Raw genomic sequence first — 23,947 nt, 5'->3', positions numbered from 1 at the left:
CTGCCAGATGGGCCGAAAAATCCTGAATGTGAGGAATTGGGTACCAATCCGGTGTGGTAGCCTCATTCAGGCGTCTGTAGTCGCCACATGGTCGCCATCCGCCGCCCGGCTTAGGAACAATGTGTAATGGCGAGAACCAAGGACTATTCGAACGTCGAATAATACCCAGGCGTTCCATTGTATGGAACTCCGCCTTGGCGGCCGCGAGTTTACCGAGTTCCGGCCTTCGAGCTCTCGCATAAACGGGGGATCCTGTCGTGGTAATGTGGTGCGCCACACCGTGCCTCGCGACTGAAGAAGAAAATGTGGGCCTGGTGAGCTCAGGGAACTCACTGAGAAGACGAGAGAACTCATTTGGAGATGGGACTGCACAGGCAACTGACCAAGACATCGCGGTGCTTCGGTGGCAGGGGACCGAGTGAAAAGTGGAGGCACTGATTAGCCGGCAGTGTTGGACGTCGACGAGAAACCCGTTTGCGCAGAAGAAATCTGCCCCCAGGATGGCCTGTGAGACTTTCGCCGTGATGAACTCCCAAACAAAACGTTGGCCACCAAAACTCAACTGGACCCTACGCTTTCCGAACGTGCGAATGGCCGCACCATTGGCTGCCTCGAGGGGGGGGACCTTGACCGCCGGATTGAAGATCTAGCTTCGACGCTGGTAGGATACTGCACTGGGAGCCAGTATCACAGAGAAAACGTCGCCCTGACAGGGAGTCTGTAATATATAGGAGTTTCCCTGCGGACCCGACGGCCATCGCAACTCCGGCGCGTCCCTTAGGCCTTATTGATCTTCTCAGAAACCGCTGGTTTGAGGTAGGTTTTTTTTTTGGCGAGAAACTGCAGGGCGGACGGCAATTTCTGGCCTTCGCGCCGAAACGAGCATGGTATGCACACCAGCCTGCAGGAGGAGGAGTCAGATTCGCTCTTGTGGGGGATGGGCGCCTCGTGGCTGCACAAGATTGTTGTGAGACGGTGAATATTTTATCCGCTTCCACGGCGAGTTCAGCACAATCCGTGATCGCGGAATTGGCCAAGGCCGTCTGTACTGGCTCTGGTAGTTGACAGAGAAACAGCTCGCAGAACAGAAAACATTGCGATTCCGAGCCCAAAAGCGTGAGCATTTGGCTCATGAGCTCTGAGGGTTTTGCGTCCCCGAGGCCGGGCATGGAGATAAGTCTGCGAGCGCGCTCCGACTTGGACAGACCGAAAATCTGCAGTAAACATGCTTTTAAAGCTTCGTACTTGCCAACGTTCGGTGGACTCTCGAGGAGGCTGACGACCCGCGAGGCCGTGGTGCTGTCGAGGGCAGAGACCACGTAATAATAACGGGTCGAATCCGCTGCTACTCCCCGGATTGCAAATTGGGCTTCCGCCTGGAAAAACCATGCGGCCGGTTGTTGCTCCCAAAATTGTGGCAGTTTGAGGGTGACGGCGTTCGTATCCATGATGTAACTTCAACGAAAATTGTTTGAAGAAATCGGGGTCACCAATGTAGGAACTGGGGTTCCTAGCCGAAGAATGGAGATCGACTCAGAAAATCAAAAACAATAAAATTTAATGAACAAACAAAGCTGTACAGGAAACTGTAGGATACAATGCAAATACGTCTGGTCTGCTTGAAAGCCTCTCTGGAAACTGCTAGAAGGTTCCGAGCTCAACTGCTAGCAGGTTCCGAGCTCAACTGCTAGCAGGTTCCGAGCTCAACTGCTAGAAGGTTCCGAGCTCTGACGTCATGACGTCATCACGTTCTTCCCGCCGCTGAGAGATCACGTGACGGACGGCATGACGTCATCACGCGGAGTACAGGAAAGAAGCCCTAGTAGAGTTAACAGATACATTAAAGGTGCAGCCCCCAGCTGTACTACATTGCTGTAAAAGGAATTATATACAATTGTCCGTAATCCTCTGGTGGTTCCGCCACATTAGAACAATATTAATTACAAACCGTTGAAACCATTTCCAAAAGAAATAAGACAATACCCACTCAACAATTTAGAATTTCTATTTCACAAATATGATTTCAAGGCTTAATAGAAGTGCATAGATCATTTTTCAATTCAAATATGGTAGCGCATTATATGTACTGAATGAATGTGTTATATTATTTAGTGCAGCGTTGACAATAGAAATTGCTGACTAGCCACAAGTGTGGCTAAGGTGACACCATTTTAGCAGTAAAATGCATTTCATACACTCACACAGTACAGGTATACATGTGTATATTTACTTACCAAACATCTACCACCATTCAGTAACCAAGGAAGTAAAGCACTCAGTGATCAAAAAACATTTGCAAACTTGTGCTTTTTGTCTTACCATTTTACCAACATATTTTGCATATGCCGTGTGAATATGAGTAGTGAGATTACATGCCCAACAACAGTGTCTATTACTCAATTTTTATTTACTAATTAGAAATGCAATTAGCCACATCTGAGTTTCCAATCAGCCACATAGTGGCTAACATATTGGACAGCACTAATTTAGAGACCAAAAGTCAATTTTCGTTGAATCATAATATTCTTCCTCAAACCCCAACTGGAGGGGGGCAAAACCATATTGCGCACCCCCCTCCCCCCGCCCCCCACCTCTCCTCATCCCCTTTCAGCTCATACTCACATCAAAAAGAGATATACTCTTCCTTTGACTGTTTTTAAATGGGCTGGAGAATCTCTAAAACCCTTTCAAATGATACTGTACTGGCCGCGCTAAACGTGCTCCTATCTAGCTATCCAGCAAGTTAAACACTCATTCAAAATAATTCTTCCTGAAGCCGTTTGCTGTTTTGAAGCTTTTACTTGAACAAATTTGTGAAACTGTAAACAAAGACAAAGTATGTTTTGTACATAAACTGAGTACTACACATTCGATATGACACAAGATACAAACATATTTACAACAGTATAGACTAATTGTATAACTAACTAACATTTGAACTAACTTCTGTAACTATTAAATATTAACCTTTTATAAACATAGTATTATCAAAATATTACTCTGACAACATTGCTATTATGCTAAGAACTAAAGATACTCACAGATATTGCGCTTGGCCTAACATATGAAGTCAGATTACATTAGATTGTAAGTGGAACCTCTCATAGCAAATTCTCCATTACTCAAGTCAGGTTCTTCCTGGCAAAACTGCTTCCTGGGGTCAACAGGAAGAAAGGTAAGGTCAAATGACCTCACACAGGAAGAAAGGAACAGATGACCTTTCCAGCTTACAAACTGTTAACACAATAACCGCCACCAGAGGGTGCTATTGCATGTAAAAATGTCCATCGGTCCAGAACAGATACAATTAAACAATTCACAAGAGCCTTTCAATCAGTCCTACCAAACAATTTTTAGGAATTATAAAATAAAAATGGAAATTGCAAAATATATTTTTCTCTCCTCACCAAGTCTTAAATGTTTATAATCACTACTATGGCCATTACTAATATTTGCAGAATTTGACCTTTTGCAATGGCCCAGTAATTCCTGTCGGGGGCTTGCCGCGCGTGCAAGCCCCCGATGTGCGCTCACCCTGCGCGCCGACATCTGAAATCTGGCCCGCAGTGGATTTCCTGTCAGTGGCCAGGTTCTGATCCCGGCGCGCTGTGCTAACCTGACCCAGCGGCGTAGTTAGTGCGATGTGCCGGCTGGGATCAGGTGAGCACTGTTCAGCCAATCAGGGGAGGGGAAACTTCATTCATAAGTTTGATAGTAAAGACTGTCAAACTCATGAAAAGTACTGCACCCCAAAACACTACTTAAACTTTAAATAAAATTTTTAAAAGCATCCCAATAATTAAATTAACTATGAATAACTTTAAAAAACTATTTTAAACAATTAATCAAATTTTTGAAAAAAATAAATTTTTTAAAAATCGGGGCTAAAACTAAACTTACCTTACTGTAAATTCTTTAAAAATAACAAACCTGTGGGAAAAAAAATTCTAAATTGTACTAAAAGCCCACTTACCTGTAAAACTAAGTACTTACGTCTGGTTTTTCCACGCGTAAAAACCGGAGGCCTTTACACTCGGGCAACTCTGGAAAAAAAAAGGAATTTCACTGCGCACGCGCTGCCTGTGCAGTCGCACGTGCTGTGCCTCTGAACCCCTTCGTTCAGAGGACTGGAAATGCCGGTTTTCCCCGCATGCGCTGTGCATGCTGAACACGGGCATTTCCTCCGGCCAGACGCGTGAGTACCCCGACCGTACTCACGCGTTCAGAGAGGAATTACTGGGCCAATATATAAATTTTCTAAGCCTGATCAAATCTATCATGTAATCTTTACTATATCAGATGACAGATGCATTCATACTCTATTCAACAACAGGATAGTGGCTTACTCACATGAAGCTTGATTGAACTAACTTACAGAGCTTGTAAACTACCAGAGGATGTCAAAGATTTAATGTAAAAAACACAATACAATCTCTACATGTCTGATGAAAAGAGACAGTGGGGGAGAAATTCATTGTCGCCCTGTTTGGGGCGCTAACTTTTTTTAAATTTGGTTCTGCGCTCCAGGAAGGAAGTGGAGTGCTAAATTAAGCGCGCCACTTCCTTCCTGGAGCGCAACAGGCAGCAGGCGGGGCAGAAGTTGCGCTGCACACTGGGCCGCGCAGCACTGCCGTGCTGGAAGGCTCCTTCCCTCCCTTAAAGGGAAGGGCCATCGCTGCAGGCTCTGCAAGGGCAAAATATACCTGGTCCCCGACGGCAGCCGCGATCCGGTCCAATCAGCCCGATGCACTGCAGCAGAGTGCCGGGCTGATCGAGCGCTGGGGAAAGAAGGGAAAAAAACAGAAAACAAGCATTTGATTGTTTTTTTTCCCTACCTCGGCCACCTTGCCTTTAAGTATCGCCGCCGAAGCACCCGGCCTCCCGATGAACGCCTCCTGCAGCTGCCGGTGTTGTCGCCCGGCGATGCAGCAGAGGGCGAAACCAAAGTTCGGGTCCGGGGCACAACCGGGGCGATGCGCACGGCGATGACGTCACGATCTCCGGGCGAAGGAAATCGGGGCTCAACGCCATACCACCGCCGCAAACCTCCCACCGAATTTAGCAGCAGGCGACATTCTCGCCACACCCAGGCAGTACGTGGTTAGTGCCCCGTTATCGCCCCCCGGAGGTGATAACAGGAGGCGCAAAGGTACCCAATTTCTCCCCCAGTCTGTTTAAAATGTCTTTGCTAGCCAGCTTTGGCTGTATATTAAAGTTATCATATTATACAATTCTTATATTGCAACCTGCTCTAAAATCAAACATTCAAAAATAATTTAACAGTACAAAGTGTCAAACACCATTACAGACATTCAACAGGAATATTACTTTATTCATGATTAAATTTAAGGAACTAACTAAATCTACACATTAAGTAGGCCTTCAAATATTCTTCAGAAAGGGGAGATGATTTCTGCCAGTCACTATAGCCCAGAATTTGCTGGAGCAGGGCATATTGCAGTGAGCACCGCGAGTTGGATTTTTTCCTGATCCTTCAGCTGCAATTAATTTTGCGCCGCAAATTGTTGGAAATGCAAGTTGCTAAGGGCACTGCGAGGTCAACAGGGCATCTGGGACGTTGGTGAATGACGGGACCAATAATCTATCTCCTTAACCAATGAAATTTATGGATTTGAATGGTTAGCAAAGATTTGAAGTGGCAGCTTTGACATCTGATTATTTAAATGAAGTTTATCACCGAATTACATGCAGGAAAATGTGTAGTTCTAAGTTTTATTGCCAATGGAACATGACACATAAACATATGAATAAGACAGTCTCCTGCCCAGAGTTCAGATTATTATTGTTTTGTAATGCATGAAATTCAGGAACCTAAGGCAGCTGCTGTCTACTTGTGAGAGCTATATATTTTATAACAATTCAAAGCATGACGTTACTTGTGGAATGAATATGGTGATTGTTGGTTACTTACAAATTAGTGGACCCACATACTTTGGGGAGGGGTGGGGGGGTAACTCTAAATCCTGACAAGCTGAAATGAATTTAGCATCGACTTTACTCTCAGCCAGAATCCACAATAAATCAATTTAATCAGTTAAACAAATCAGTTTAACTTGCATCCTGGTCGTGTGCTTTATGTGGTATGTGCAGAACAATTATCATTTTTAATTGCTAACTGGTTTCAAAGTGGAAGGCCATTTTGGAAACATAAATTAGCAGGGTCCTTATGCCTTTAAATAGCAGCCCTAAATTTCTGCAGCGAATTTAATTAGTTTTTATAGTGCAAATGCAGCAATTTCTTAACACTCATGGGGAAGTTAACAGCGAGCTTTGGTTTTTACAAGGCTAACAGCGAAGTGGCGTAAATCGTCCAGTAATTTGTGGCGTTTCACAACTCATGGCGTATCTCTCCCTGGCCACAAATTGCTGGATTTTGTACACACTAATAGCACCGTGTGCCTTTAACACGCCGTTATTTTGCCAACAAATTCTGGGACTATGTGTAGCTATATATTCAAAAAGAACATATTTATAATTTACCAAACAAAGGAAATCATTCCCCATTAGTTTATGATGAAACTAAACAAAGCGACTGAAGGAAATCATCCCCACGGGTTTTTAAAATGGGTACTTCATTATCCACTAACGCTAAGACAAAAAGTTAATTAAACTACACCTTTCAACCTAAAGCCCATTCTCTTGGAATGTTACATTTTCCTTTTTAACATGCTTCCCACATTGAGAATCATGGGATAGATATGTAACTGAATGTTGTGTAGTCTTAATTCTCAATTCAAGTTTACCTTTGCCCACCCAAGTGTGCCACTGAAAATGCAAGTTTCCAAAATGTTTTTGTTGAAACTGGTTAAATCCCAGGGCCATCAAACGGATATTGTCATTTGTTTTTCTGAGATTTTTCAGCAAATGCTGAGAACATTTTTTTAATTAAGATTCCTAGGAGAAGGGCTAAGACGCACTATGGCAACAATCCCAAAATACTAACATCCCTGTCTCAAATTAATTTAATGTGGGCTATATGAAGTGTCAAAAGACTATTGTGCCAACAGTCTGTGTTGAATTTGCACCCAAGTTCCAGAGACCGAGGATAATTTGCTAATCCACTGCACCACTATACAATAAAGGGAAAACAAAGTGCAGGGAGGAGGCAGGGCAGTACTTCCTGTTCAAAGTATTTCACCTTTTTATTTAAAGTACTATATCTTTTTTTAAATACTCTTACTAGATATTTATTTGACTTTTTTTTAAAAACCTTGCACAAAGACCTTTAAGCCTACTTGGCTACTCCAGTGATACCAATTATAGGGTGCAATTTCAAACTGGCCAGAAAGCCACTCCAAAGTACACCACCCAACCCCACAACCACAGGAAACCACACTACAGACTGGGAATCCAAGTTTCCCAGTCTGTATCATGATTTCGCAGGATTGGGCGGCTCCAAAGCTGCCATCAGACCCTTCTAAACTGGAATTCGCAGGATATTTGAACAGCCTAGCAGGGAAGAGATACTACTAAAAAGTCTACAGGCCCGTAGGAAAATTTATGTTTTTTTTTAAATGGTTATCAAAATAGCTGGTAAAAATAGGGTGTACTGTACTTGAAGAAACATTATCCCATCTGCACTTTCCTTTACAAAATAGGTTAGAATGAAAGCCTTCAGTCCATTTGATCTCATCCTTCCAGAACACCAAGCCTACCTTCTTTTCATTACAGTATCTAGTTGTTTTTCAAATGAGTCCAGTGTCATGTCCCCACAGCCCCTGCAGAGTAAGCTTGCAGTCAGAACTGAACCACCAATGGGTGTAGCTTTCCCAGAGTGAGAAGGAAAAATTTAATTGGTGAAACATCCGTGGCCTTCCTAACTGCCATAGGCAAAAGTTTAGGCACAGGTCATCTGTCAACATTTAGGAGAAATATGTACACAGAAGTGACGGGAAAATAATACCAAACAAAATTTGGGAAAAGTAATGGGAGCCATCAAAGAGAAGAACTGCAAAAAATACAGAAGTGTAGTGTTTCCCTTAAAGTTAGAACATTTCACAATAGATCAGCCACATGATAACCAACTAACCACAAAATAGCGGGGAAGCCCGCAACACTCCGGCTCAAAAGTTAAGAGTTGTTACAGTGCTACTTACTACCTCATAGGGGCAAAAGAACGCGGCAAGTAGCCCAGAGACTCAATAACAATATGTACAGTGGAGTGCTCATCATTCAATTGCACTTTCAGGAATCAATTCAAGTAGTGCTGTCGTTTTTTGAAAACAGAAAACCGCAACAATTCAGTTCATGCTTTGCAGTTGTACACTGAGTCAAGCAGTTTCTTGATCCATGTTGAAGATAATATAGCAAGTCTCCAAGGTATCTGAGCCCAACCGATGCTCAAACTGTGGTTGGAGATCTTCAGGGGTCAAACCCTTGTGAAATTGAAAAGCAATTTCATGGAAAAGGGTCTGACCAACATCATCTGTAAACACAGAAAAATGTCAATAATGCAGTTTCAATCTGGGCTGATTGCTATTAAAGATAAATACAAATGGATCAAATATCAATTCAAGAATAATCTCAAAAGTTCTAACTCCAAACGTACATGTATTAGTCCTGAAATTGCCGAGGCCCACTCTACCAACACAAGTCTGGCAGAGCTAAAGCCCCTTCTGTCCATGACCAAAGTGTGGGAACAGGGTCATTTGCATGACTGCAGCAGGCTTGCAAAGGCGCTTCAGTAGCATCCTCCCAGAGGCATCAGTCGGAATCTGATGGTGGAGAGAAGGCCTGGCAAAGGCCCAATGAAAACTTTATTTCTTCAATCTTCTGCACCTAATGGAGCAAGCGGACCTCTTGGGGAAGGCAATCGATTCCCTCCAAAATCAATTACTTTTCCTTAGTAAATGTCTGAGGTCTTCTTAAGACCCTCAGTGGGACTCAAGCCACCTCTCCGCTGGTGTGAGTTTCACTGAGGCCTTATAAGGGCGCAATGGGTGGAATTTTCTGGGGCAGCCTGGGAACACCCCACCCCCCCCCCCGACACACCCCCTTGATGTGGGGAGCCACAGAAGATCTGCTCATGCCCCTCCCCACCACAATTTAAAGGGGCACTGTAAACAGCTACAGAATCCTTTCCTCAACTCCTATGGGGATTATCATGATGAAATTGTTTCTCTAACAATGAATACAGCAGCTCACTGGTCTGTTACCCTGCAACAAGATGGTTTATGACTGCAGTACTTATATAACATGTAACTAAAGAGTGTCACATGGCACTCAGAAGGCTAAGATGAAGAGCCTTAAAAAGGCTTTGTCCCTGCACCTTTTCTCCAGTAAGATGATGGATCTATTTTAAAGTTCACAAAAGATACTTGAAAAGGCAGAATGTGTTTTGTGGACTCAGATTTCTGCATTAGATGGTATTTATATAGGGTTGGGAGAAAGAACATAAGAACATAAGAAATAGGAGCAGGAGTAGGCCAATCGGCCCCTCGAGCCTGCTCCACCATTCAATAAGATCATGGCTGATCTGATCCTAACCTCAAATCTACTATCACTCTCCATCCCACCCGAACCCATGTGATCTCCCGGGAGAGGCGAAAAACCAGATTTAAAAACCCAATGGCCAATTTGGGAGAAAAAAATCTGGGAAATTCTTCTCCGACCCATCTAGGCGATCGAAACTTGTCCAGGAGATCACTCTGCCCCTATATTTTCTACAGTACTTACCTTCTGTAACGGTGATCTCCACCCCAGCCCGGAACAGGAATAAAACCATCTCCTGAAATCTAACACAGAATTAGAACACCAGAAGTAGGAGCAGAACCAGGCTACACGGCCCCTGGGCCCGCTCCGCTACCCACAGGGTCATGACCATTCCGAACCTAGACTTATGTCCAATTTCCTGCCCGCTCCCCATAACCTTTAATTCCCTTTACTTCTAGGAAACTGTCTATTTCTGTTTTAAATTTATTTAATGATGCAGCTTCCACAGCTTTCTGGGGCAGCAAATTCCACAGACCTACCACCCTCTGCGTGAAAAAGTTTCTCCTCATCTCAGTTTTGAAAGAGCAGCCCCTTATTCTAAGATTATGCCCACTAGTTCTAGTTTCCCCCATCATTGGGAACATCCTCACCGCATCCACCTGATCAAGCCCCTTCACAATCTTATATGTTTCAATAAGATCACCTCTCATTCTTCTGAACTCCAATGAGTCCCAATCTACTCAACCTCTCCTCATATGTCCACCCCCTCATCCCCGGGATTAACCGAGTGAACCTTCTTTGTACTGACTTGAGAGCAAGTATGTCTTTTCTTAAGTATGGACACCAAAACTGTATGCAGTATTCCAGGTGCGGGCTCACCAATACCTTGTACAACTGCAGCAATACCTCCCTGTTTTTATATTCTATCCCCCTAGCAATAAAAGCCAACATTCCATTGGCCTTCTTGATCACTTGCTGCACCTGCATACTAACTTTTTGAGTTTCGTGCACCAGGACCCCCAGATCCCTTTGTACTACAGTACTTTCCAGTTTCTTGCCATTAAGATAACTTGCTCTATGATTTTTCCTACCAAAGTGCATAACCTCACACTTTCCAGTATTGTATTCCATCTGCCAAATCTCTGCCCACTTACTTAGCCTGTCTATGTCCCTTTGCAGGTTTTTTATGTCCTCCTCACTCACTACTTTCCCTCCCATCTTTGTATCATCTGCAAACTTTGATATGTTACACTCGGTCCCCTCCTCCAAATCATTAATATAGATTGTAAAGAGTTGGGGTCCCAGCACTGACCCCTGCGGAACACCACTAGTTACTGATTGCCAGTCTGAGAATGAACCATTTATCCCAACTCTCTGCTTTCTGTTAGATAGCCAATCCTCCACCCACGCCAGAATATTACCCCCAATCCCGTGATGATATCAGGTGTATTCTTGGAAAAATGGGCCAGATTTTCACAAATAAATCCCAATTAAAAACTTTTCTAACCAGCCAAACAAAACTCTCTCAGTTTGGGATCAGAACCTTTTGACCAATACAGTTTTTACAAGTACATAAGTACAATGGTTTTGACTGATCAAAAACCCTTATTAAAGTAAAATCCTGATACCAGACCATCTATTACACAGTGCCCAAGTGCAAGTTTTTTGGAAGGGTGGAGTTTTGAGGCAAGGCACCAAAAGTTGATATTGTTCACCAGTTCAAGATCTACTTAAAGCAGACTCCTCAAACAAGAGAATAATTAGTCAACAGTTAGCAGAACTTTCACCAGAATACCTTGTGCCCAATGTATGATCCAGGAAGTTTCGTACCCTTTCACCAACAGCCTTGGAAGCCTTGGACACAGTTACATAAGCACCTAGATTTGTCCAATGCAACTACAGGAACCTATACAGCAAAATGGTCTATAAATCAGACCAATATACAGTGCTGCTAATTTAAACATGTTTAGCAGGCCTCTATTGCACTGTAGATAATCCTCCCATTCTAAGAGGATAATCACACTGAAACAATGATCTCAAGTTCTAAATACATGAAACATTTTTGTTTCATTTTCTGCCTTCTTATCCTGACTTTTGTGGGATTATGTATCCACAGCTGATAATGCTACCTCACCCAAGCGTCCATCTTGCATGCATAAGTCTAGACAGTGAGTGCTAGCAGGCTATTCAACTGTGGAATACAGCCTGCCCTCACCCAACTTTCACAAACACATGTATTTGCCAGCAGGGTTCACAGGGTAGCAATTAGGAGTGGGAATCGAAGCGGATTTTTTTTTCTCTTTCCCCAACAGCAGAGGCTAATTGTAGCCTTAGCTGCTGGCTCAACTAAGATCAGCCAACTCAGTTCAGGAGAAAATAATTGGGGTGACTTTAAAGAAGCTCAAAAAACTTTGAATATTAATATTGACTGAATGTTGCCACAAAGTATTCTCTCTGTTTCTCAACCAACTTAATCCAGGAAAAAAAGGAACCGTGGGAAAAAACAGAAATTACTCTGAAGTTCCCATTGCATAAATTTGTACGTTTTTTCAAGCCACACAACATTCTGATACATTCATATAAAGCAATGATACAGTATAACAGCCCATGTACTAATTGATGGACAGCTGGACAGTAAGCCGGAATCCATGAATTCTCTCTTCCATTGCAGAATATAAATATATTTCATATGCCTTCCTACCTATACACCTCTCTCGCAGAGTCTTAATGGCGGCGGGCAGGTTGACAGCAGCTCCTTCTTGACCTCTTTCTTCTCGAAATGCCTCATTATTAGCCTCAACTTCCATGGCAGAGCGAGCGTTACATACTATCTCTGCAACATCGTCCTCCCCTTCCTCAAAATCATCAGGGTACTCTATAAAGTCCACCTCATCAGTGGCTACTAATCATAAACATAAACAACGTTTAGAACAGGTATCTATACTTGGTGATAACTCATTCATACACTCTCAGGATACCCAACTCACACCTATTATACAGTGCAATGTCATCTTAGTGGTAGATGGCTCCAGGTTTGCTAAATAGTCTATTTTTAAAAAGCAAACTTAAGCATGGTGCACCTACCCCAAGTACCTCTGTGCACACATACAGAAATGGTTTGTATTGCACTTGGCACAAAAGTTGAGTTTGCAGCTGCTTAAAGATAAAAACCAGCTGACCAAATTATTTTGGTACCCCTATCTGGACTCCAGTTGTAATCAGCCAAGGAGTGCATGGTAACTTTGTGAAGGGAACGCTGAGAAGAAGGTGAAGAAAAGCTGCTTCAATACTAATTTCCATTTAGCTGAACGATGGCTGAATAGTAGGATAATGTCTTCTCCGCCAGTGTTCCTGTCTATCAGTGTCTATTCATGCAATAAAGTGTACTGAAGGAGTTTTTGCCCAGAAGATAGCTAACTAAATATTTAATTGCCCTCATAATTCATTCTTTTCATTTAGCTTTTCTCTCTTTTACATTAATTACTATATTGTAAAAAAACTTTGGGGGGGGGTGGAAGGTGGAGGGGGGGAGCAGCCAGGTGTCTGACATGCACTATGCATAACAAACCAATCTAAGAAACCCATATAAGTAGTTTGTTTGCCTAATATGGAGTACACATTTCTCTCCATAAGGACAAACTCTACATACCAAAGCCCAAAGAATTTAGGCACAGATTGCCAACAGTTAAGGCTTACAAATCCAAGTTTGCATAGGGTTACTGTTGTGGTTTAACTGTCTAAAAGCATGCACTGGTAAGTTTTCCACTACTTGTTCAGCTCAGATAATGAGCTTGCAGGGTTTCCTGGAGACGAGTGGGTAGAATCCCAGGGCTACCCATCCAATCTCATTAATGTACAGCTATTAAAATAAAAACCTTGCTGCAAGCCTTAAGTCCTAGTTTTATGTTCTCAATAATAAATAGCAATTCTGAATCCATGCATCTTAGAGTGCTTTTTCTTCTTCAGGTGTAAAGTATTTTAATATTTTTTATATGTATTGCTGATATGGGACACCTGTCAATCATTGTATAATGCCATGCCATCAAATCTGCCTCCTGTAGGAATTTGAAGTAAAAAAAGACAAATGTAAGCAACAGGAAGCAAGGGATGTGGCATGCTGGAATATGAAAATGAACAGCATTAAATTAGAAGAAATGTATCTTTTAGTCCCTTTTGAAATGTGTGAATAAGTATATGCTTACCCTCTTTGCAAGGATTGCAGGGCCATGCAACATTTGTAGTTATAGTTTGGCTAAGATACACATCACAAATGAAACTTCCCTTTTAGATAACACTGTTGAAGTAAACCACTAACCTTAACATTTCAACAAGCAATCCTCAAGTATATTCCTTCAGATTGTATCGCTCTTTTTTTTAATTACTCCTCCAGCTCCCAATAGACTGCTCCACTGATGTTATCATTGGTGAATCTCAGGTAAACCATTACTACTGTCTGTTCAACCCATAACATCAAGTGGAACTATTTATATGAAGAGAGGGATTGACATTATTGTAGCAATAAAACATAAAAGATGAGGCAGGATGGTTGCATAGTACACTGGAACTACAATACACTGCACATGGAGTGGTTACATGTGGTATTGTGCCGGCAATGTCTGGTCTCAACTGTTCCATTGTCCGGAGGCCAAGCATTACTCACCGGGAGCAAGAGGCTAGTAACCCCACACATTGGCTATAGAACAGCATTTCTATCATTTGGGGAAAGTATGACAACTTCAAATAAATAACATGCATCTTATCACATTGCTCATAAATGTCCCAAAGCTCTTCATATAGACTTGTCCAGTTGCAGTCATGTGGATAAAAGCAGCAGCCATCTTGTGCTTAACAAGATCCCACAAGTAACAATGAGATGAACCAACAGTTCATGGGGGAAAAATTCAGTTGTTTGCGCCTCCCGTTAGCACCTTAAGAGGGCGCTAACGGGGCACAAAGCAACTAGCGCCCGGGCGCGGCGATGTTTGCGCCGCTCACGAAATTAACTAGACATTTTGCGGCGGCGCTAAACTCTACCGCCACGATCTCCTGCACCAGCAGATTGTGATGTCAGTCGAGTGTGCAACGCCCTGTTAGCGCCCCGGACCAGATATTGAGTGGCACCCCCTGACTTACCGCCTGCCGCTAGCAATGACAGGTTGAGGGGAGCGTTATGCTGTCAGAAAGGGACTAGGGGAGCGTTATTTAAAGGCAACCGCTTCCTGCCTTTTTTTGTCGGTGACATTTTTGCACCACGCATTCTGAGAGAGAGAGAGAGACTTCTGGAGAGATTCAACACTGTGTGAAGGAGTTTTGAGTACTGACCAGCACTTTGCAGGTTGATTTTGATTTGCCCTTCCTTGCTTCGCCAGCGCTCTGAGGTAGCGCCTCGCTCCTTGGCCTTTGCGCCTTAAGACAGGTGTGAAGCGCCTGATTTAGCACTCCAATCACCTCCGGGGGCGATAAAAGCCAAGTTTGCTGTCGGAGGCAATAATTAGCGCCAGGCGCTAAACTTTGTGCCCCAAACAGGGCGATACTGAATTTTCCCCCATATGTTTATTTGGTGTTGTTGGTTAAGGAATTAATATTGGCCAGAGCACCAATTGAGTGTAAATAAAACTACAAAAGTGTAGATTCTGGATTTTTAACAAGACATTAGCTATTGCAATATGTAAGACTTATATAACATTGTCACTAGGATTTCAGTAAAGCATAAGAGTGTGAAATGTTCAATTTAAGTGGACATAATATGAAGACACCCAACAATGTTTTTAGATTTTATCCTTCCAAACGTGAGTTGTGCCAGAGACAGTACTTAGTTATTCCTAACTGAGCAAGTGCTACATAAATGTGATTTGTTTTTATAACACTATAGTGAAGTACTAGTGAGTTACAGGTTTCCCACTGATGATGGCTATGGTGAGAATGATCTGAAAGGATGAATTAAGAGTATTACCAAGAAATATATTGGATTAATATTTAAAAAGTACTGGCTAAGGTACAATATTTGCTTTGGCATACTGGTAACAATATGCTAAAAACATCTAGTGACAACACTGGAAATATAGTTACTTTGGGGATTAAACAAAAAGCATCAAAATTGATTCTAAATATCAAACTACCTTCTGTTTGTTCGGGTGTTTCAACACTTGAAGATGGTACTGATATTTTATCCTCTACATGCTCCTCCACAGAGGACAAACTATCCTGATCAAAGTCGTCAGAGTAATTACATTTATCTTCATCACTGGCCCCCAGATTCTCACACAACTCCGAGCCCATCTCCTCTACATTTTCATCACTAAGGCATTGCGGTGCTGAGACTGCTTTGATGTTCCTGGCACCCATGCCCTCTTCACAGAGATCCAGAGATTTGTGGACGTCACCGGTGATCTCGTCACTCTCCCTCTTGACCATGTGTAGATGTTTCACAGAATTATATTTTGTAAGCTGGGATTCCTGATCTCTGATGAAGAGCTTGAGGTGTTCTTGGACATAAGGTATTTTGAGGATAGTGCTGGCACTGGGCCTTTCTTCAGGGCACTTGTTGAGAATGTTTTTGATCAAATCATGCAGGTTTTCAGTGTAGCTTTTGGGTACACAGGCATACTCTCCCTTTACAATTTTATAAAACAAGCTTAAGAGGTTCCTTGCATGAAAGGCAGGTTTCAATGCACAAAGTTCAAATAAAAGGCAACCAAGTGCCCAGATATCAGTCTTAGAGCTGTATGGAATATCTTGACAGAGTTCAGGGCTCAAATAGCATGGTGTTCCAACACAGGTATTTGCCATATCCAAAGTATGGGTCATTACTTTCGAAATTCCAAAATCCCCAAGTTTAACTGTGCCTTTCTTTGTAAGAAAGACATTGGATGTTTTAATATCGCGATGAAGAATCTTCAGGGAGTGAATATACTGAATGGCCATAACTAACTGAAGAAACCATTGCATAATATCCTTCTCAGCAAAGGACCCCTTCCCTTTTTTAGACTGGATTAAGTCATCCAAAGTGCCACCATCGCAATAATCTTGCACAATGAAAACATACTCTTCTTCTAGGTCAATGAAGTACTCATGACAGGTGACAATGTGAGGGTGCTTGAGTCTGGTCAAAATGGTCGCTTCCTGCATAACAGCTTCTTTGGTTCTAGTCTCGAGTGAGGAATCAATCTTTATTCTTTTGACAGCATACAGCTTTTTTGTTTCTAAATGATTCATTAAGTGGACCTCTGCACTTGCACCCCTTCCGATTGTCATGACTTTCTCGTACTTCTCCATGTTGTTCTGTTCAGTTACAGTTGAGAGGGCTGGGGTTTGCGCTATATATACACAGAGATGAAAAAAAGGTCATTTCTGCTCAGTTTGCATAACCAGACACAATGAAGAAACAGTAATTTATATGACTCTTAATTAACAATTACTCGTCAGTTAGTTAGTAAGAATTATTTCAGTGACAGACCCAACAGTGAAGTGCCATTGAACTGTTGGGCACAGATTGCAATTTGTGATCCTCCAAGTGCAAGTTCCTGATATTTATTAAAGGGCTGAAAGGTCAATACTCTTTTTGGAAGAGAAGCGAAGCAACTTCCGATCTTTACATACTTGTCATCTCAATAAGTACTACAAAATTATTCATAAGTTATCCTACCGGAAGCAAAACAAAATTGTACTAAGGAGAAAACTACTTAGTATTCACATCATATCTCCCAACCAGGTACAGGGGCAGAGGCAAGCAAAGTTGCTGAGATGGAAATAGGCAATCTTAGTGATGGGAAGTATATGGGGTCTGAAACTCCACTTGGTGGAGCAGAACAGTAAGGGTGCCAATAGTCTGCTTCAGCCTGTGACCATGGTCGGGGGAAGGGTGCCAATCGTCTGCTTCAACCTGTGACCGTGGTCGGGGGAAGGGTGCCAATCGTCTGCTTCAGCCTGTGACGGTGGTCGGGGGGAAGGGTGCCAATCGTCTGCTTCAGCCTGTGACGGTGGTCGGGGGAAGGGTGCCAATCGTCTGCTTCAGCCTGTGACCGTGGTCGGGGGAAGGGTGCCAATAGTCTGCTTCAGCCTGTGACCGTGGTCGGGGGAAGGGTGCCAATCGTCTGCTTCAACCTGTGACCGTGGTCGGGGATGGATGCCAATAGTCTGCTTCAACCTGTGACCGTGGTCGGGGGAAGGGTGCCAATAGTCTGCTTCAACCTGTGACGGTGGTCGGGGGAAGGGTGCCAATAGTCTGCTTCAGCCTGTGACCGTGGTCGGGGGAAGGGTGCCAATTGTCTGCTTCAACCTGTGACCGTGGTCGGGGATGGATGCCAATAGTCTGCTTCAACCTGTGACCGTGGTCGGGGGAAGGGTGCCAATAGTCTGCTTCAACCTGTGACCGTGGTCGGGGGAAGGGTGCCAATAGTCTGCTTCAGCCTGTGACCGTGGTCGGGGGATGGATGCCAATAGTCTGCTTCAGCCTGTGACCGTGGTCGGGGGATGGATGCCAATAGTCTGCTTCAACCTGTGACCGTGGTCGGGGGAAGGGTGCCAATAGTCTGCTTCAGCCTGTGACCGTGGTCGGGGATGGATGCCAATAGTCTGCTTCAACCTGTGACCGTGGTCGGGGGAAGGGTGCCAATAGTCTGCTTCAACCTGTGACCGTGGTCGGGGGATGGATGCCAATAGTCTGCTTCAACCTGTGACCGTGGTCGGGGATGGATGCCAATCATCTGCTTCAACCTGTGACCGTGGTCGGGGGAAGGGTGCCAATAGTCTGCTTCAACCTGTGACCGTGGTCGGGGGAAGGGTGCCAATAGTCTGCTTCAACCTGTGACCGTGGTCGGGGGATGGATGCCAATAGTCTGCTTCAACCTGTGACCATGGTCGGGGATGGATGCCAATCGTCTGCTTCAACCTGTGACCATGGTCGGGGGAAGGGTGCCAATAGTCTGCTTCAACCTGTGACCGTGGTCGGGGGATGGATGCCAATCGTCTGCTTCAACCTGTGACCGTGGTCGGGGGAAGGGTGCCAATAGTCTGCTTCAACCTGTGACCATGGTCGGGGGATGGATGCCAATCGTCTGCTTCAACCTGTGACCATGGTCGGGGGAAGGGTGCCAATAGTCTGCTTCAACCTGTGACCGTGGTCGGGGATGGATGCCAATCGTCTGCTTCAACCTGTGACCATGGTCGGGGGAAGGGTGCCAATAGTCTGCTTCAACCTGTGACCGTGGTCGGGGATGGATGCCAATCGTCTGCTTCAACCTGTGACCGTGGTCGGGGGAAGGGTGCCAATCGTCTGCTTCAACCTGTGGCCGTGGTCGGGGAAGGGTGCCAATCGTCTGCTTCAACCTGTGACCGTGGTCGGGGATGGATGCCAATAGTCTGCTTCAACCTGTGGCAGTGGTCGGGGATGGATGCCAATAGTCTGCTTCAACCTGTGACCATGGTCGGGGGATGGATGCCAATAGTCTGCTTCAACCTGTGACCGTGGTCGGGGATGGATGCCAATAGTCTGCTTCAACCTGTGACCATGGTCGGGGGATGGATGCCAATAGTCTGCTTCAACCTGTGACCGTGGTCGGGGGAAGGGTGCCAATAGTCTGCTTCAACCTGTGACCGTGGTCGGGGGAAGGGTGCCAATCGTCTGCTTCAACCTGTGACCATGGTCGGGGGATGGATGCCAATAGTCTGCTTCAACCTGTGACCGTGGTCGGGGATGGATGCCAATAGTCTGCTTCAACCGGTGACCGTGGTCGGGGGAAGGGTGCCAATAGTCTGCTTCAACCGGTGACCGTGGTCGGGGGATGGATGCCAATAGTCTGCTTCAACCTGTGACCATGGTCGGGGGATGGATGCCAATAGTCTGCTTCAACCGGTGACCGTGGTCGGGGGATGGATGCCAATAGTCTGCTTCAACCTGTGACCGTGGTCGGGGGAAGGATGCCAATAGTCTGCTTCAACCTGTGACCGTGGTCGGGGGATGGATGCCAATAGTCTGCTTCAACCTGTGACCGTGGTCGGGGGAAGGGTGCCAATAGTCTGCTTCAACCTGTGACCATGGTCGGGGGAAGGATGCCAATAGTCTGCTTCAGCCTGTGACCGTGGTCGGGAGATGGATGCCAATAGTCTGCTTCAACCTGTGACCGTGGTCGGGGGATGGATGCCAATAGTCTGCTTCAACCGGTGACCGTGGTCGGGGATGGATGCCAATAGTCTGCTTCAACCGGTGACCGTGGTCGGGGATGGATGCCAATAGTCTGCTTCAACCTGTGACCGTGGTCGGGGGATGGATGCCAATAGTCTGCTTCAACCTGTGACCGTGGTCGGGGGAAGGGTGCCAATCGTCTGCTTCAACCTGTGACCGTGGTCGGGGGATGGATGCCAATAGTCTGCTTCAACCTGTGACCGTGGTCGGGGGATGGATGCCAATCGTCTGCTTCAACCTGTGACCGTGGTCGGGGGATGGATGCCAATAGTCTGCTTCAACCTGTGACCGTGGTCGGGGGATGGATGCCAATAGTCTGCTTCAACCTGTGACCGTGGTCGGGGGAAGGGTGCCAATCGTCTGCTTCAACCTGTGACCGTGGTCGGGGATGGATGCCAATAGTCTGCTTCAACCTGTGACCGTGGTCGGGGGAAGGGTGCCAATAGTCTGCTTCAGCCTGTGACCGTGGTCGGGGGATGGATGCCAATAGTCTGCTTCAGCCTGTGACCGTGGTCGGGGGATGGATGCCAATAGTCTGCTTCAACCTGTGACCGTGGTCAGGGGATGGATGCCAATAGTCTGCTTCAACCTGTGACCGTGGTCGGGGGAAGGGTGCCAATAGTCTGCTTCAACCTGTGACCGTGGTCAGGGGATGGATGCCAATAGTCTGCTTCAACCTGTGACCGTGGTCGGGGATGGATGCCAATAGTCTGCTTCAACCTGTGACCGTGGTCGGGGATGGATGCCAATAGTCTGCTTCAACCTGTGACCGTGGTCGGGGGATGGATGCCAATAGTCTGCTTCAGCCTGTGACCGTGGTCGGGGGATGGATGCCAATAGTCTGCTTCAACCTGTGACCGTGGTCGGGGATGGATGCCAATAGTCTGCTTCAACCTGTGACCGTGGTCGGGGATGGATGCCAATAGTCTGCTTCAACCTGTGACCGTGGTCGGGGGATGGATGCCAATCGTCTGCTTCAACCTGTGACCGTGGTCGGAGGATGGATGCCAATAGTCTGCTTCAACCTGTGACCGTGGTCGGGGGAAGGGTGCCAATAGTCTGCTTCAGCCTGTGACCGTGGTCGGGGGATGGATGCCAATAGTCTGCTTCAGCCTGTGACCGTGGTCGGGGGATGGATGCCAATAGTCTGCTTCAACCTGTGACCGTGGTCGGGGGAAGGGTGCCAATAGTCTGCTTCAACCTGTGACCGTGGTCGGGGATGGATGCCAATAGTCTGCTTCAACCTGTGACCGTGGTCGGGGATGGATGCCAATAGTCTGCTTCAACCTGTGACCGTGGTCGGGGATGGATGCCAATAGTCTGCTTCAACCTGTGGCCGTGGTCGGGGATGGATGCCAATAGTCTGCTTCAGCCTGTGGCAGTGGTCGGGGGAAGGATGTAGAATCCGTGGTGATGGAACGGAATTTGTGGCAGGGGCCGTAAATGATGGCTTCGGTCTCACCGAACTTCAGCTGGGACTTATACCAGACGGAGGTGGGGCGGAAGAGTGGAAGTACAGACAAGGTGGGCCTGCTGCTCCCATCCTCTCCTTCAGGGCCGGCTCGGCTCCTTCAGCCGCTCTGTTTAGGTTTATTCCGGAGACAGGCTGAGGGCCCGCCCTCTGCCGCGCACTCTCGCCGGGTCTGGGTCCACTCACCAGCCCTCTCCTCTCCGTGTCTTTGTTTCTATCGGAACCTCCCCGCCGCTCGGTTTCGCGTCACGACTGCCTGCCGAGAGGCCGGCCTGTCCATTAACTCTCCCCCACCCCACCTCGGTCCCCCTCCCCCCAGGTCCCCCTCACTCCACCCCACCCCACCTCGGTCCCCCTCACCCCACCCCACCCCACCTCGGTCCCCCTCACCCCACCCCACCCCACCTCGGTCCCCCTCCCCCCGGCGAGTCCCACCTGGTCACCATGAGCTGCCGCTGGTCTCTCGGGAAGTGACATCCGGCTCACCTGCCGCGGTAAACACCTCGCGGCCAATCAGCGGTAGTGTTGAGAGCCACTTCCTGCACAGCAAGGGAGCAGCTCTGGGAGCAGGCAAACGCACTGGAGCCTTTGAATCCTCTCATCCTGTTCCTACTGCAGCTGTGGTCTCACCCAAGCCCCTGCCACAGATTTCCTTAGTTAACCACAAATTCCAGTCCCTTTCCGGACTATTGTCACAGGCTGAAGCAGGCTACTGGCACCGTTCCCTTACCAGTCACAAACGAGGGAAGAGGGGAAAACGGGGATTTACGGGCCAGTTAGCATCCGTTGTCAGGAAAATGCTGGAATCTATTAAGGAAGTGGTAACAGTGCATTTAGGAAACCATAATATTAGAGAGTCAACATGGTGTTATGAAAGGGAAATCATGTTTAACAAATTTATTAAAGAGTTTTTTGAAGATTAACAAGCAGGGTAGATAAAGGGGGAACCAGTGGATGTAGTATATTTGGATTTCCGAAAGGTTCACAAGGGTTCATGGGGTTGTGGGTAATATATTAGCATGGATAGAGGAATGGTTAATGGACAGAAAAAAAAAGAGTAGGGATAAACATGTAATTTTCAAGGGGGCAGTCTGTAACTACTAGGGTGTCGTAAGGAACGGTGGTTAGGCCTCAGCTATTTACAATCTATATTAATTACTTTAGATGAAGGACCAAGTGTAATGTATTTATGTTTGCTGACACTACAAAGCTAGGTGGGGAAAGTAAGCAGTGAGGAGGATGCAAAGAGCCTGCAAAAGGGATATAGACAGGTTAAGTGAGTGGGTAATAAGGTGGCAGATGGGATATAATGTGGGGAAATGTGAAGTTATTCACTTTGGTAGGAAGAATCAAAAATTATTTTTTTTTTTTTTTTTTTATATAAATGGTGAGAAACTATGAAATGTTCAGAGACATTTTCGGTGTTCTCCTACAGGAACCAGCATACAGGTACAGCAAGCAATTAAGGCAAATGGCATGTTGTCCTTTATCACAAGGGGGTTGGAATACAAGAATAAGGAAGTCTTGCTACAATTGTACAGGGCTTTGGTGAGACCATACCTGGCGCCACATTTCCTGTAAGCTGACCAGGACCAGCTTTTTCCAATGTTAAATTTCACACATGACTGACACTGGGAGCAAGCTACACACCCAAAATAAATTAGGGGGAAAACATTGAACTGGAGTACTGTGCAGAGTTTTAGTCTCATTATCTGAAGGAAGAATATACTTGCCTTAGAGGTGGTGCAACAAAGGTTCACTAGATTGATTCCTGGGATGAGAGGGTTGCCCCAGGAGGAGAGATTTTGTAGATTGGGACTATGCTGTCGAGTTAAGAATGAGAGGTGATCTCATTGAAACATACAAGATTGAGGGGGATTGACAGGGTAGATGCAGAACAGTTGTTTTCCCTTGGCTGGGAAGTCTAGAACTAGGGGGCATAGTCTCAGGCTAAAGAGGTCAGCCATTAAGACTGAGATGAGGAGGAATTTCTTCACTCAGTTGTGAATCTTTGGAATTCTCTACCCCAAAGGGCTGTGGATGCTGAATCATTGAGTATATTCAAAGCTGAGATAGGTTTTTGGACTCGGTGGGTTTTTTTTTTGGGGGGGGGGGGGGGGGGGTTGGTGGTGGGCGCAGGGGGCAGTGAAGGGATATGGAGATCGGGTAGGAAAAGAGAGAGAGAGAGAGAGAGAGAGTGTGAGTGTTGAGGTCTAAGATCAGCAGTGATCTTATTGAATGGCTGAGCAGGCTCGAAGGGCCATATGGCCTACTCCTGCTCCTAATTCTTATGTTCCAATTCTGAATTTATACTCTAGTTATTGATTCACTCAATAGTTAACAGTCTGTTTATTCTTTCAAAATGTGAAATACTTCAAGCTCTTCCACCCCTGAATTAAGGCACTCATGCAAATATCTAATATTTTTAAGCAAACCCACATTGTACCTTTTCTAGAACTTCAGTATAATTTCTATAACAGGATACTAAAACTTCACAGTACTTAAACTAACATTAAAAATTTTCCATCTGCATACTTTAATTTTTCAATTATAAATCCTTATGTCCACACTTACTCATAACTATGTAAACTTGCTACTCTAATTACTCTGCCTGAAGGCCTTGGTCTAGATTCCATGTAGAATGCCACAAGAGATCAACTAATACTACATAAACCAGAATAGCATTTGCCCTCATGTTCCCCTACTCCAGTTATTTAAAAAACTTTCCCCTTCTGTCCCACTGTGAAGTTGTAGTTCCACCTGTAGTGAACGGTCTAGTGAAGTAAGTTTGGTATTGCTCTTCCAAAATCCAAAGAGGGTATGAAGCACCTCATGGTATC

At 45.5% G+C, this 23,947-nt stretch overlaps 1 protein-coding gene across 2 annotated transcripts; it reads right to left on the bottom strand.

The window, feature by feature from the left end:
- Positions 1–2,601: 2,601 nt before the first annotated feature.
- nek12 (NIMA-related kinase 12) lies at positions 2,602–21,679 on the bottom strand. 2 transcript variants are annotated; one of them, XM_085997666.1, is made up of 4 exons: positions 21,543–21,679; positions 15,573–16,769; positions 12,155–12,355; positions 2,602–8,446 (listed from the first exon to the last, which is right to left on the bottom strand). In XM_085997666.1, exons 2-4 carry the CDS (start codon positions 16,726–16,728, stop codon positions 8,292–8,294), a joined length of 1,512 nt encoding a protein of 503 aa, XP_085853792.1. In that variant the 5' UTR covers positions 16,729–16,769; positions 21,543–21,679; the 3' UTR covers positions 2,602–8,291. The 2 variants fall into 2 exon arrangements, with proteins under 2 accessions (XP_085853792.1, XP_085853801.1); XM_085997675.1 differs by having other exon boundaries at positions 12,155–12,352.
- Positions 21,680–23,947: the final 2,268 nt, after the last annotated feature.

The sequence above is a fragment of the Somniosus microcephalus genome, chromosome 1 (genome assembly GCF_052327205.1).
Source record: "Somniosus microcephalus isolate GS21.2 chromosome 1, FLI_Smic_1.0, whole genome shotgun sequence".
Classification (NCBI taxonomy): domain Eukaryota; kingdom Metazoa; phylum Chordata; class Chondrichthyes; order Squaliformes; family Somniosidae; genus Somniosus; species Somniosus microcephalus.
This window is presented reverse-complemented; position numbering and strand designations above follow the sequence as displayed.